The 16,454-nt window shown below is 41.9% G+C and overlaps 1 protein-coding gene across 20 annotated transcripts in view; it reads right to left on the reverse strand.

Moving 5' to 3' along the window:
• The window catches only part of GK (glycerol kinase), a 358,525-nt gene that overhangs the window by 20,670 nt on the left and 321,401 nt on the right, over positions 1–16,454 (reverse strand). For 18 of the 20 annotated variants that reach the window (XM_019486298.2, XM_019486293.2, XM_019486292.2 and 15 more), the window contains one exon: positions 12,027–14,605. The exons of the other annotated variants lie outside the window; for them this stretch is intronic. In XM_019486298.2, coding sequence (XP_019341843.2) covers positions 14,592–14,605 — 14 coding nt within the window. In that variant the 3' untranslated portion in view covers positions 12,027–14,591. Of the gene's footprint in view, positions 1–12,026; positions 14,606–16,454 lie in introns of those variants that run through there. 20 annotated transcript variants of the gene reach the window in all.

Here is a 16,454-nt window from a genome sequence, read left to right on the forward strand (position 1 = left end):
ACATTTTCATAATTTTTATGTATGAAATGACCCGAGCAAGGACAAAGTGATGCAAGTGGTTGAATGAGACTTGTTTAACAACTCATGGTTTATAAAGACACCTGGCAAAAATAAAAGTTGGTGCCTGTGGATGCAGGTGAAATAATTAAATATATCCAGATAAAACAGAGGTGATGCCAGTGGGTAGAGTCTGTCCTAGCTCCCAGTAGCTTTCTGGGCATAATTTAAGGTGCAGGTGGGGCCCCTGCATTTCTAAGGGACCCCCCCCCCCCACCACTCTCCCTTATAGCCCATCGCCAATCCTAAGGTCAGCCAAGAGTAACCTTCTGCAAGTACTAGCAATAAGCCAGGTTTGCTTGGTAAAAATGCATGGGAGGTTGCGTAGTCTCAGCACTTGCCCCTCAGCTCTGAAACTCCTTGCCTCTTGAAGTCCGGCAGAGCCCAAACCTGGATGTCTTTCAGAAGAGCTGTAAGACCTTCCTATTTAGACAGGCGTTTTTCACAAAAAGCTAGTCTGAGACATTGTTTAGGGGCTGGCTCTATATCTCGATATTGAAGTTCCCATTTAAGTTATTCTCCTGCTTTGTAAGTATTCTGCATCTCTACTGTAAGCCTCTCAGCCTTGTTGGAAAGGGTGGCATATAAATCAAATAAAACAAGTTGTTGAAGGCAATCTCCTTTGAAGGTTGATTGCTGGCCTGGGGGCAATGAACTCAAGGGCTCTGTCAGTTCCTACTGACTTCATCCCAATAAACAATGCTTATAATCCCCCCAAAAAGGAAGAGATTGAATTGGCAAGAAGGGCAAACTTCCCTCCTACTTGTTTACATTGTACCCAAGGGCTCATTAATGTGGTGAAATTTATTTAGCCCGTTGTCAATGCACGACTTGTTCTATGGAAACACACAGGGCTTCACTTTAAAGTGCTGTCAGCTGAACACGTTTAATTATAAATGAATTTAGCTTTAATGAAAAATGAGTGTAGTCAACAAGTGTCTTGTTTTTAATAATAAGCAGCTGGTAGTTTTCAATGTGATTAAAAAAGCTAAAACAATTCTCTGCTCTTTTGCTCAGAAAACATAATTTATGCTTTACATATTTAATCAACCAACGCTCCAGATTACAAACAAAGCTCAATATAGGATCATTTCATGCCACAGTGTAAACTCCATGCTTGTTTACAATTTTCTCTAAAGTTGCTTGTGACATTTACCTAATGCTAATTCAGGCAGCACTAGGAAACGATGAAAACGTCATCAAGCAGCAAAGCAAAGCTGCGTTAGTTCAAAGTGAACATAATCAATACTGTAGCAGTGCAAAGCACTGTTTACTAAATGAAAAAACATTATGAATTGGGCTAGCACCTCCTAGTTACTCAGCTGCTCAAATATGAGCTTTGGTTTTATAACCAGAACTGTTATTTCCTTAACATCTGCTCAAATGCCAAAATGACAGTGGTGAAATATGTTTTGTTATTCTGTTCCTTAGAAAAATCCTTCAGCTGTATGGGGTTCCATAAAGGCTGGAAACAAAAGGGATCTATGAAAGAGAGACCATCCGGTCTTACCAATGAACGCACCCAACCGGTCACTGTAACGTTTGGCAATCTGTCATTCTTTTAACTGGCTAGTTTTCCAGCATCCTTTAAATATTTGTTCTCATTAAGAATACTGTAATTATGTGTGCTTGTCTTTCTTATATTTTATAACAGGGGTTGTCCCCTGGGGGTACTTGGAACAGTCATAGGGGGTACACGTCAGCGGGTGGGGATGAAGCGTTGCCACCCACCACTCTGCACCGGCTTCCAGGAGCAGGACCGGGGAGGCGAGGACAGTGGCACGCCTCTGCGGGCTGCACAGGTGCCACCCAGCCATTTGGGGGGGGGGGGGGGGGGATCATCTGTTTTGTTTTGTCATCTCCCACCATTGAGAACAGTCTAGCTCCATCCTCTTTGAAACCACACTTCAGGTAGTTGAAGGCTCCTATTAAATCCCCACTCAGTTGTCTCTTCTTTAAACTAAATAAGCCCAATATGTCGACACCAAAATTTCCACTGACTTCATCTTCACTCAAGAATAGAACTAGTACTTTGTCTTCACCTTCTGTAACCTATCAGCTGTCTTCAGCACTGTCAACAGCACTTGGACTGTTGTCCTCTGACTCGTGTCTGTCCTTGGCTGATTCTACTCTGGTCTTTCTCCCTAACTATTCCTTCAAGTAAGGGCCTCAATGACCCTCCTCTTTCCCTCCCCTCAGCTTGCTGTAGGCCTCCCAGAGAGAACTGTCTTTAGCACCTTTTCCTCTCCCAGGACACCTTTTCTCTGGAAAAAAACTCATCCCCAACACAAATGCAATTGTTATTTGTTTGTAAACCATGCATAGTGCATGCTTACACCACAGCCCTGCCACTGCCAGGAGCACCTGTTCCTAAGCCTTGCCTGCCTACCTGCTCCTGTTCAGATGCACCAAAACCCAGGAAACATGGGGGTGAGGCCATGCTGAGGCATCCCAAAACTTTGGCCAACATTATGCTTAAGACTAGCTAGGGGAACCAAGTTTTGGTGTTTGGCATGTGGAAGCAGGAATAGGTGGGCAGTAGCAGTGCATAGTGTAGAAGTACCCATAGGTATGACACACTACTACAAATAGTCTTTCCTTCCCAATGAATATTTAAGCTTCTTCATCTGAATCACCTTGTCATCAAGCTTGTCTCTAGCTTGTCATCTCCAGCACCCTGCCCACTACTTCCTTTCTTGATTGCTTTGGACATGCCCATCAAGCTACCTGTCACTTTAGTTCATACCCTAGGTGACACCCTTGTCTCCAACTTCTCTCTGGTTTCTCACATCCAGACAATGCCTAGGGGCATGCACAGGCACAACACATAGACTGGTTTAAATGTTGTTTAAACCTGAACACAAGACTGATAAACTGATTTAAAGCCACCTGGAACAGTCCATGGAGAACTGAGTATTATTTTGAACTAGTGCACTTGGTGTTATGTGCGGACACCAAGCACTCTGTGCCATGGATCTGCTTGGTCCTACAGGCATCCCATATTGCATTGCTCCTCCCTCCGGATAATTTTACAAGGGACACAGCATGGGTACTGTGGTGGGGAACAAACTCAGTAAAACTGCTGAATATCGCAAAGCAGAATGAGAAGCCATGACCGTCACAGCCGCATCTGTCCAAAAGCAGAGAAACTTCAGAGCAGCAAAGCTAGAATACGTCTGTTGAGAATGCAGAAATATTTGTGATGTCTATGAACTGTTATGTGTATTGTTTTCTCACCTAATTGTGTACTGTTTCCCACTGGACCTGAAGGGGTTAACCTTTTCTCTGAGCAGGAAGAAGTGAGGTAGGGATGAATAGCATATACCTGTCTGGGTTGGTATGAAATGGGCCTTGAAGAATGGTATGGGGTTATCCATCTATGAACAGTATACCATGAGGGAAACAACAGCCTTGAAAAATGAACATTACACTTTTAACAACTGGCTGCCCAGCAGGGCTGAAGCTGAGAGTCACAGTAGAACTGCTTTTTTAGGTCAAAGTTTGGGTAAGAGAAGAAGAGGCAAAAGAAATGATCAGGTCAGAGGATGCTGCAAGGTGTGAGCCATTCTAGAAAATTCAAGAAAGAATAGGGGGGTGGAAAACTAGGTTAAACGTCTTGCAAAAGGTCATTTGAAGTTCATTTAGTGGTTAAACAAGGCTAAATTTAAACAAGATATATCTGGAAGATAAAATAAAAATTGGCATATGAATACTAATTAAGGCAGCACCTGTAAGAAACATTTTTATTTTTTTCTTTACCATGTTAAATAAACTTTTAACTTGGGCAGTCTCTTCCCAGGTAACAGCTCTGAGGGAGATAATGAAAGACAGAGAGATTGAGACAATCACATAAAATGAGAGAGAGAGAGAGAGAGAGAGAACATCATGCACTTGGCCAGGCCTTTCTAAAACCTTCCATCCTTGCACCCATGTGCATGAGCGTGTGCCTGCGACCAGCCAACACACTCTCTGCCACCAACCCCTGGATGTAACTGTTCACTTGTGGCAGGAAGCAAGCCTGCCCCTTCTCAGCTCCTGACTGCAGGCCTCACTACTGTACATCTATGGAATACCTCAGTACTGCCTTTTCTCAGCTCTACATCCCGATCCCATCACTGCATCTCTGCCACGCAGCTTTCCAGCTCCTTCCCATTCCATTTTATCTAGAGAGTACACATTAGGGCTGTGCGAAGCTTCAGTTGCTGCTTTGATTTGGCCCAATTCAGTGACTGGTGCCTCCTGGGTCTGGGAAGGCACCCAGGGTCCTCCCACAGCCAATTGCCAAGCCATGGTTTGTTGCTGAGCATGTGGGGGGGGGGGGGGCTACTCTCCCGGGGGACGCTCCATTCGCCTCACCATCACAGCATTCACAGGCCATGACTGGTACCTCGAGGTATGTAGAAAAAACATTTAAAGCTGTGTCTATGGCCAAATTGCTGATTCTCCAAGTCAGCATCAAATCTTCAGATTTGGCCGAATCGAAACGGGACTACTCTGAACCAACAAATTGAATCGCTGTCCCCAATTCGGGCCGAATCAGGATCCAAATCAAATATGGCCCGTTTCGCACACTCCTTGTACACGGGTAGGCTACTTACAGATGTAAACCGGCCCTGCCAAAAGGTGCTTTATTTTCAACTCTGTGTAGCCCCACACCAAGCCCAGTGCGTGCCTAGAACAAGTATTGTGTTAGTTGGACCAGGCTCACCCAGAGTCTGTATAGATCAGGTGCTTCAGTGGAGCTTTTTGGCACTTTTATCTAATAGCTGACTGAATTAGCTTTAGATAAAAGCACCAACAAGCCCCGCTGAAGCACCTGATCTATACAGACACTGAGGAGCTAGGTCGAAGTAATGTGTTTCTTCTTCCAGTAAAGTGTTTTTCTTTTCCCCCCCACGTCTGTCAGCACCTCTAGTGGCAAGGAAAACTGTGATCAGGTCTTCCATTTTAGCCTTACTGAGCTTGATCAGCTAAGAGAAGAATTCAAACATGGGCTAAGATTTTGATCTGTGTAGGAAGAGCGTGTCCATTTTGACATACCTTCCACTAGATTCTGCTTATTCATAGAATCATAGACAAGTAGGGTTGAAGGGATCTGAGCAGGTCATCTAGTCCAACCCCCTGCTTAAAGCAGGACCACCCTTAACTATATCATCCCACCCAAGATTTTGTCTAGCCAGATTTTAAACATCTCCAAGGATGGAGATGCCACCACATCTTTGGGTAACCTGTTCCAGCGCTTTACTACCCTCCTAGCGAGAAAAATTCTTCCTAATATCTAACCTAACCTTCCCTTGCTGTAACTTGAGACCATTGCTCCTTGTTCTGTCATCTGCCGTTGCTGAGATTAGTCTTGCTCCATCCTCTTTGAAACTACCCTTCAGGTAGTTGAAGGCTATTACATTTCCCCTCAGTCTTCTCTTTTCCAGACTAGATAAGCTTGGTTCCCTCAGGCTCTCCCCATAAGTCATATGCCCCAGCCCCCTAGCCATTTTTGTTGCCTTCTGCTGGACTCTCCAATTTGTCCACATCCTTTCTCTAGTGGGGGGGGGGGGGGGGGCAAAACTGGACACAATAGTCCAGATGTGGCCTCACCAGTGCTGAATATAGGGAAAGAATCACTTCCCTTGACCTGCTGGCAACACACCTACCAATGCAGCCTAGCGTACTGTTAGCCTTTGCAACAAGGGCACACTGTTGGCTCATGTTCAGCTCATTGTCCACTGTAACCTCCAGGTCTTGTTCTGCAGAGCTGCTGCTTAGCCAGTCGAACCCCAGTCTGTACTGGTGCATGGTATTGTTCTATCCAGTTTTCTATCCACCTTACAGTCCTTCATTCAACATATAACTCCTCAGCTTGCTTGCCAGAATGTTGTGGGATACCGTATCAAAAGCTTTGGCGAAGTCAAGGTATATCATGTTCACTGCTCTTCTCGCAGCATCCATAGAGCCAGTCAGCTTGTCATAGAAGGCAATCAGGTTGGTCAGGCATGACTGAATCTATGCTGACTGTTCCTAATCATCTTCTCCTCCAAGTGCTTAAAATGGATTCCTTGAGGACCTGCTCCATGATTTTTCCAGGGACTGAGGTGAGGCTGACTGGTCTGTAGTTCCCCAGATCCTCCTTCTTCCCTTTCTCAGAGATGGGCCACTATATTTGCCTTTTTCCAATCATCTGGGACCTCTCCCGAACCCATGAGTTTTCAGAGATGATGGCCAGGGGCTCTGCAATCACATTTTCTTCTTTTACATATTCTTCCACTTGCCTCTGCTTCAGAAGCACATAGGTGCTATATGACCTTCATCCCTCCAATTGTTTGTTAAACTTATTTGCTTCTGCTAAAATTAAACTGTTGCAACCAGGGACTGGTTCCCCAAGTCTGTTGTTTTATTAGCTGTATTCCAGTAATGCCTAACATTAGGGATGAGGGCCCTATTGTGCTAAGGACACAGAGTCCTTTAGCTTCTCATTAACAATAAGGGTTCTTCTGCATTATTATACAATTCACTTCCTCCCTGTAAACTTATTTATTAGAATAATTTTGGGAACAATAGGCTGTTAACAGATAGAACAGACAAAATATGTGAGAGAGTCTGAAGCATCTGCCAACTTTTCATTATAATATGTGCAAAAATTCTCAGACAAAGCCTGAGAACCTGACTTAATTTCAGTCATCTAAAGATCTTGTCTGTGGTTGGTCCACTGAAAATATTTAGCACCTCTTAACAGTGAGATAAATATTGTGCTGCGGAAAGTTCGCTTAAACAGCTGTGGTGAGTTACAATTATGGGCTTCTGTCCCTGAGAACAAAAAAGGAGATAAAATGCCACTGTACACCAGGCTAAGTCCCTACAGTACAAACCAGTGCTACCTGAGTAGGACCGTGTTCTGTATACACTGCAACTATGGTAGGTTACTACCTTTTACCAATGCAGATTTCTCATTAGAGTATACAGCAAGCTACAGGTTTCCAAGCTTTAAGTTTCTGCCAAAACTTTGCTTTTGTACAAAGCCAGATTACTGTACAAGTGAGGTTAGTATCCAGCTGGATGAGGCTTTATATACAATACAAAATAATTAGTATCTTCCTAGAATTGCCAGCTGGAAAGCAGTCAAATCATTAGGGCTAGACAAGCTGCTGTAAGAAGAAAAGCAGTTAGCAATGGTAGTAGGAACAGCACTCATTCTGAGAAAGGATCAAGCCACGGGAGGCAGCAGAGGCCAAGTGGCAGAGACAGGCACAATTTCAGATTTGTGGAGTACTGAGTAGATGACAAAATAATCAAGGGGCAGGTGGCAAAGAATGAAGGCTCCAGGCGAGTTCGGTAAGAAAGTGCTTTGTTCACAAATAAACTTGGGAGCCTTGATCGATCAAGCTCCTAGGCTTGGTCAGCTGAGCATGATGCTAGGGGCCCTGGTCCATACAAGTGCTTTCTTGTACTAGTTGAGCTAAGATATTTGGCTACATCATGGTTTTCTAGCAGGTGTGGTTTACCAGGGGTGTTGAGGCAGCTGCACTGTCAAAAAACTGTTATAGAAAGATACCTACTTCCTTAGGGGACAGGCATACAGACCACAGGTAAAGCAAGAGCTAGACATGCAGCTGGTCAGCTGCTCCATGGCGACTGCCCCCACGGATCAAAACTACCTGAGAACAGCTTGCCTCTCCTACTGAAGGCTAAGCTACCACAGGGCAGCTCCTGTTTATGTCAGAGTGTGCACAGTGGGCAGTTACCCAGGAAGAGCAGATGCACATCCCCACCTTTTTTTCCACACTAACATCTTGACATGCCTGTGATATTAAAAGTATACAAAGCTAGCATGGTGCTTCCCTAAGTCTGCTGTTTTACACCTCTCTATACCAGGGTCAGGCCCTCTCGCATGTCACCTCTGCAAGCTCAGCTGTTGTTGCTTTCCACTAACATCAGCTGCTCCCAGTAAGCAGAACTTGTGGCAAGGGGAATCAGCTCCCGCTGCCAACTGCTGCTGATTTTGCTCACCAGTCGGCAGCCGGGGAATGAAGAGGTGTTGGCTGAAGTAGGGGAGGGCACATGGGCAGAATCAGCAGCTGTAATTCATGTGCATTTGCCCCTGCCTCCCTCCCCCCAGTACACACACTCTGGGAAGCACTCCTCTAGCATACGAAGAAGCTAAAATAGCAGAAAGCACCTTTGTACCAATGTGCATGTCCACGCTGGAGGTGGTTTTACTCATCTATAGTTACAGCAGTACAAAACTACTATATTTACCCAAATCCAAGACTAATTGAAATTTAAGATGACTGTAATAATTAAATTTATCATTTTCCATGTCTAAAATATAATTATTGGAGGGTCATCTTAAATTTGCCCTCCCTATGGCTGCTGTAGGGAAAGCAGTGGTAGGGATGGGGAGCAGCAGGACAGCAAGCAGCTTCCCGTACACTGATTACGTCTCCCCCTGCATCCAGGCCCCTGGTTCTTGCCCCCTGGCCACCTGTATTCTTGGCCACTTGCCCCCACTCCCCAATTCCAGGCATGCTGCCCTGGCCACTTGCTCCCCCCTGCATCCTGATCCTCCCACTGCTGCTTACCCAGTTTGGTGGCTCTGGTTCTGGCTTTGGTCTAGGACACAGAGCACATGGTAGCTCTGGCCCTAGCCAGACTGCAGTAACTGTGGCAGCTCCAGGTCCAGCTCCAGCCCCACCCCAGACACAGGTCAGGGTCAGAGCTAAAGCAGTTCTCCCAGTGTCCCATCCCTCCCTCACACACCATGCAGTATTCCCCATGCTAGGGCCACAACAGCCCCCTAGCCTGGGCTGGTACCTGACTCTGAGGTGAGGTTTCTTTTCCTCTTCCCCCTACATGTTGAATGGGGAAAAAAAAAATCTACTCAATACCTTACAAATCTTTTTCTTGTGGTTTTGAGAAAAAGACAGTACATGTGAACAAGTCTTTTCTTGTGTTTGATTTGGCCTACATGGACATACTTAACTGAAGCAATTTCCAAAACAAATTACTGTCCTAGTGGAAATAATGATTTGTCATAATGTACCTGCTGCAGGGGTGCACTTACAAAATCTGGAGTCGCAGAATTTATTATTGTACAAACTGGATTATTGTACATAAATGCTTTGCATCCAGAGGGATGGAAATTTATATCAAATTCAGGAGAATAAAGCTCCATCTTCCTAGTATTGCCATCTGGCAACTTAACAATAGAAGCATTGTTAAATATTTATCAGATTTTTGGAAACCACAGGTAAGACAACAAAAAAAAGGGATACAGAATAAATATCCAAAATATTATAATGCTGTTATATCAATGGTAGGCTATCTTTTCAAAAACCAGATACAGTGTTGTTTGCCCCACTCAGAAGACTGCAGAATTACAGGAGAAACCTAAAAAACCTGAGAGAATACAACAATATTAGAATAGAGAAAAAAAATCATATTGCAAGACATAATGAAGAGGATTGCTGACCTTAGAAAGAAGACATGAAGAAAGAAGAATATGAAGTGATATGACAACATAGTGAATGGTAGCAGGAAGGTTCATCAAGAACTTCCATTGTTCTTATGTCATAAATACAAGAACAAGAGATATTTGATTTAAAATGTGATAAATTCTGAACTTATAAAAAGAGAGACCTTCCGATTCAAACACTTGATCAGACAGACTAAAGAACTCACCATCACAAATTGTATGTTACTCGGACAGTGATTAAGCAAGCAAAGGGGACTGGGTGTTTGTATGGCTTGGAATATCCAGAAATCATAGTTAATGCAAAAAACACATTTTGCAGTAGACAAAACGTCATACTTCAGGTTTTAGCTAATTAAGATATACTGCACCTTCATGGGGGCATGTTGTCCCACATCTCACTGCTGTGAATTTCTTTGTATGGCTGTCCTCAGAGACAGCTATTATTGATTACAGTGGGTGACAGGATAATAAATTAGAAAGACCAAAGGCAGAAAGGCATCTCCTGCATTCCTAATGAAGAACTCATAGCAGACAAGAAGTTAAACATGTTATCCCACTGAAAAGCATAAACATAAAATAGTAATATTTTGAGTTTGTAAGTCCAACATTTACTTTTCCACAGCCTTTGGCACCATCTGGCTCAATCGTGCAGTCCATGATGAGGAACAATGTCTAAGGAAGCCATAGAGTTTCCCCTGCATAAATGACCACAGGCAAGGCTGGCTTATGGCAAGGCACTTTGTCAAACTCAGCAACAAGGTCCCCATTCCAGAGGATTTACCTATATTTAGCTTTTTAAATAGCTGATTTAATCCCTTCAAATCAAAAAAGATTTTCACATCAACTCCTTGAAGCTCCATTAACTTGCTACATGTAGAGCCTGGAAAGGGATTATACTTATCTCATGTTAGGATCACTCTCAACATGTGAAGTTTCAGATATTTAAAAAAGTTCACTGAAAGCTCCCCTCAGGATTGTGAGAGAAGTGTCCTACTCTGTTGTCATGCTAGCAACATTTCTAATTTTTTTGTGCTTGCAACTAGGCTATTAACTATGTGTTTGCCCTTTGCCTCATAATGGGTGCAACTGCACATGCGATAAATGTGCACAAGTAAACTCTGGAGTTTATTGCTCCACAGTTTTTGCTCTGAGGAGCGCCGTTTGAATATGCGCTCAGGAACAACAACAACCTCCCCCCCCCCAATAAATAAATAAAAAAAATTGGAGCATATTGTTCTGGAGTTTGTCTTGTGCACAGCATGTAGAACCTGGTTGGAGCAGCCCTGGGCTTAACCCACATCTATACCATCAGTTCATGAAGTCTACAAATTCACAGCTACAGGAGTCTGGAGAATTATTGTATTCTGAATATATATGGGTCCCAAACCAAGAATTTTATTTATTTAATTCTATTTGCCCTTTTTTTTTTTTTTTTTTTTAAACTGAGAGATAAATGTTTTTACTGTTATTTAAAAAAAAAAAAAAAAAAAAAAAATCTTGGACTGGTAGCCCTGTGCAACTACAGCAGTAGCTTTACACCCTGCTGCCCCCACCATAGGGGTTCCCTACACACCCCATGTTGACACCACTGACTGCACCCAGCACCCTGCTGACCCCTTCAGCTCACCTTCTAGCCCTACCTCCACCCATTTCACTCCCCCAGTCCTGGCATGGACCCACACCCACCCTTCCTAGCCCACTGCCACCACGACAGATCTGGCACACAAAATAGCTAGCCCTTTGTGTGCCATGCAAGGTCACCAGCGTTGTACAGTAGCATCATATTGTTTAGATAAGTTAGTCTTGTGTTCGAGTATGAAGTTTTTTTGTTGTTGTTATGCTTCTTTTTGGGGGAAGGAAACCCATCAGGGCATGGATTCTTGGTTCAAAGGCTAGGGTTACAGCAGCTAAGAGATGGAGAGCAGGGGTAGGGTAAGAGCTACAGAGCTAGAGTTAGGAGTACTAGTCTTGCGTGGCTTGATAGGACTCTCTGGCTGGATTCTGAAAGGCACCACACATGTTGCATACTAAACTGTTCATGGCACTGCTAATTTGCAGCACTGGGACAAAATTTACTACTGGGATTTCCTGGTAGCACCCCCCCCCCCCCCCCAACCAAACTCCCCCTCAAAACCTTAAGACAAAAGCAGTGTAAAGCATACCAGAGTGGTACAAGCTGGGACAAATGTTAAGACAGGGGAGTAGGCAGCCCTGTGGAGCCCCGAAGCTGAGGAACCCTGCATCCCAGCCAGCCACTCCCTGGCTGGCTGGGGTGCAACGTGCCTCAAGACGGAGGAGCAGGCAGCCCCGGGTCTCCGTGTGCCTCAGCACGGGGGCTATGCTGTGAAGTCCTCTACCAAGGCATGTGGAGCCCCTGTGCTGAGGCACACTGCACCTCAGCCAGCTGCTCTGCAGAGTACATTTCCAGGGTACTCTACCTTAAATGGTCATTCATAATTTTTCTCTGCAAAAAGAATATGCAAGACAGAATGAAAACAAAAAATATCTTAAGCCAATTTATTCATGACCATAGTATTGGACAGCAGTACCAAGTCAGCATGTTTCTCTAGTAAGAATTTATAAATCTGGAAATCATGGTTGGGGGGGGGGGGGGGGGGGGGGGGGGGAAATGACCACTTTCCATTCACAAAAAGTTACTTGAACACTTTTTCCACAATTATTTACAATTAATTTAAGCTATTTTGGTATAAAGTTAAACAGTGGTATTAAATACTTAAAAAAAAAAATTATATATATATCTGCAACAGCAATTGGAAGCAAAGTTAGTCTCATTTACTCAATTGAAACAGCAGTTGAAATGTCATCTAGAAAGAGGCCCAATGTGTCAAAAGCAGCAAAATCAACACTGTATGCAGAAACAGAGGTATACCACTGGAAAGGCAACACTCTGAAATTTATGATGCCCAAGTTTGTTACTTACTGCTTAGATTTTTCTAATGTCAGAAAAATATTTGAAGATTTAAGATGTAATTTTTGGCAAAAAATAATCCCACTCCTACCCAGAAGCCTGGTTTCTCGGGTGTGCACTGCTTTTGATTTGTGTTCTTCACAGTGCTAGTACTACATTGATCCCTTGGGGGGGAGAAAAAGATAATCAATGAATGAGTAAATCTAAGAATTGTGCAAAAAACCAAAAAACTGATTACTTTTGCTGGCTGATAATTCAGCTTTCCCTTTTATAGGAGACTACTAAGAGATACCTCTGTGCAAAATGAAAACCAGAAGCCTTGATTGCTATACCCAAATGCTAGGTATTTACAGAAAGTGTTTAGCATACAGAGTACATCCATACAGCACAAGGATTTGTGAATAGTGTTTGGGCATAGTCATTTTTTGTATTTTCACCTGTACACAAAACTAATTCCCAATTATATAAAAATATCATTACATACATGCACCAGTGGAAAAATGTTTTCCTTCACAATCTTTTAAAAAAAGATTACATTTTCAAATTACATTGCACTTGATAAAAAGGAGTATCATATGCAGTTAACATTAAATATACACTGTACAGATGAGAATTTCTAGTCAGCTCCAGTACTCTATATTTTCTATTAGTTTTTCATTTATAGCTTAAAGGAAGAAAAATACTGTTGTTAAAGATAACTACTTTCCTTAGACAGACAAGAAGAATCTTTTACACACAAAGAATCCACACTCCCTTCAGCTCCTAGTATATTTAAACACAAAATTTGTCATCGATTATCTTGAAAGTCTCCACATTTGTCTTCTCATCAATTAGGCAAGAGGATATCTATGTTCCAGTGAAACAACTATACAGAAACATTTTCTATGCTCTACCACAGTTGAAACTGTCAACTTATCCAGGATCTTTATGCAAATAAATTAATATCTTTTTAATTTTCCTATGCTAAATTAGGTATTTAGTTTAAGTTAATTTAAAAAAAAATGACAACTCAATTTAAGTGAATGGTATTTGTAGATGCCAAAGTTTGTACATCCCCAAACCTGGATCCTGGCTTGTGAACTGCCTATTCTGGGATACACTGTTAAGCAAAAACAGATTAATTCAATTCAGAGGCAGACTTTGGTGTTCATACTACACCAGATGAAAATCAGTAATGGCAACCTCAATGAAACAAACAATTTCATTTGGAGTGGCCCTTTTTGTGGACAGACACCAGCAATATCCTCAAATTTTGCAAATAATAATCCAAGTACTCTAAAATCAGGATGAAAAAAAGGGCATGCAGTACTGGCCAACAAGGGTATATTGTGGATCAATTTAACTGTAACTGTTATCAGCTGTTAAGAAATAAGGACTTTTCCTGTGACCAGCATGCATGCATAAAATTGGTCTTTCAAAAGAACATGAACCAGCAAAATACAAAAGTGGTTTTCTCCAAAGAAGCTGATTCTTCCTACCTTCTTACAAGAGACATTTATAGGACATAGCATTTTAAGTATATCTTATTGATGATCACCTATGCACATACAAGAGACTAAGCAACTTAATGTTTAATCAAATATTAAACAATGTTTGCAGACATCAAATCAGCAGATACTAGTGACAATGTCTGGTACTGATGATGTACTGAGTGTTTTTAAAAAGTATACACCAATAAAGATATTCTGTCTAATGGCTACTAAATAAAAACATATCATTGGCAACCATCTATTAATATAACAACTGTTGGAAAAAATGACTGTTTTATAAGATCCTATAGTGCATTATTATAGCTCTTCATAGTGCATTATAAAATAACAAGGTCCTAGACATCAGGATAGGAATGCCTCTACAGTTATCAGACAGCTTAAAATTCTTTTCATGTCCACTTTCAAAACAAAGTTAGGGCTTTCCAAAGTGTTCATTCAAAGGCTGCTGGAATAATTAGAAACGGGGAAAGATGAGGAAGAGCAGAGTAGTTTATTTCATGTTTCAAGTCACTCTTGGGATGTCATTCAAGGACCAGGCAACAGATTGGTTTGTAAGTGATCTAGTCATTCAGGCAGTACCATCAGATGTGGAGATATAACTCAATTCTCTTCACAAACTGGCTGCATCCTGATAATCCATTACATGGCCTCATTTATTAGTACCTTAAATAGTAAAGATTAAGGATAAGTAACATAGAATGCATCATAAAACATCTCTCTAAAACCTGGAGTAATTCAGTTATAAATAGAAGAAATTCAACATGAGAATGACTGGATTTCAACCAACACTAGAGGGTATATATAAATTAGGTAGTCAACCTGGCAAATACATATGGCTGTAACTTTGCATTTCCCAAGGTACTGGGTACATCTTCTCATTCGACTACATGGTGGGGGAGAGGAGAGAAGACACAAATTAATATGGGTAAGTCTTTAGCAAGTGGAAGATTTAAAAGCAGGAGCCATTTAACTTTGTGGAAGGTGGGATCAACTTTCAAAAAAAGTTCGGGAAATATAATGGAGTTGTATAGTGGTTTAGCCATCCCCATAAGCCAACTTTTTGCAATTTTGCAGCCACCTCTATGGTTGCATGCAGTAGCCTATAACACTGAAAAAATTAAGAAACAAAAAGGAGGAATGTACCATCTTTACAGAGATAGCAGGGAAATTTAGGTAGACAGATTTCTGACATGTCTTGGAATAAGGCCTCATCACCAGGGCCCATATATTTTTCACTGGGAATCTTGATAATGAGAGAGAGAGAGAGAGAGAGAGAGAGAGAGAGAGCTTATCTACCCGATACATCTTTCAGAAGAGGCAATGTGAGCAGCAAAACATCCATACACCATGCTGTGGCATGGCATCAATTCAGATAGTCACTTTCCACCAAAAAAAGAGTCACTGAAGAAAAGAAACTCAGTTCATCTCCAAACAGAATTTTTGTTTCAGATTTTCCCCATCAAGTGCCAGTCCCAAACCCACTTAAGCTAGAACAATGTCTTATGAGATTGTAACACGTGGATCTCTGCATGCTTCATATATTTTTTGGCGGGGGGAGGGGAAAAAAAACCCATAACTGTTTGTTAGATATAACCATCAGGGGTTTTTTCTCCCCAGAGTAACAATCATGCTCCATCAGAGGCTCTTCACTAGAAATAAGCTAGTCATTTCTATTCAACTTTTGATAGAGCAAGCTGCAGCAATGAACAAAACTATTACTATGGCAGCTTCCTTATTAAGTATTGCTGCACTAGTGCTTGCCATACTGTAAACAGCACGGAGAAAGACTAACATTACATGGTTAACAATTGCTTTGTTGCTGTACAGGGATTAGTGTATATAAGATGGCAGAATAATTCAGGATTGAATTCAGCTAGCCAAATTATCTTTTAATTGACACTGCAGCTCCAAAGAAGTCATCAAAAAACAATGAGTCAATGGGATTTCTCTGCTACTCTTTTTTTGTGTAGAATTTGGCTAGCTGATCTGGTTTTAAGATGTGTATGCTATAAAAGGAAAGTCCTTCCCAATTAATTCCTTCTTTACCTTCTCATTTTGATAACTGGTTGAAGTTTTTTATTTTTTTCCTCCTAAGCAAATGGAGGGAACATACTAAATACACTAAAAAGTACTGATATATACTTGCCTTCACTTCTTTTAATAGTGAGGTTTCTAGGTTTGTCTGAAAGCTGGAGTGATTCAGACTATTCTCCCCACACATTTTTCCCTGTAGAGGTCAGAAAAGAGCTGACAAGTCTTAGTGAGAGGGGACAAATTTGATTTTGTGCAGAAGCTCAGATATGCACTTAGGTTAACAGATGCACTGTTTTTTACTTAGAGTAAACCAGAATGATCAAATAAAGAGGTCAATGCTTTCCCCATGTGGTCAAGGATTGGTACCGTAATTCAAAATTTCCTCATTTGATCTGCTAAAGGTTTGCCCACTTTCACATAATAGTTATTTATAAGAGCATCTACATGTGCCAATTTAAGGTGCATTAGCCATTTTTAA

The sequence above is a fragment of the Alligator mississippiensis genome, chromosome 1 (assembly GCF_030867095.1).
Source record: "Alligator mississippiensis isolate rAllMis1 chromosome 1, rAllMis1, whole genome shotgun sequence".
Taxonomy (NCBI): Eukaryota; Metazoa; Chordata; order Crocodylia; family Alligatoridae; genus Alligator; species Alligator mississippiensis.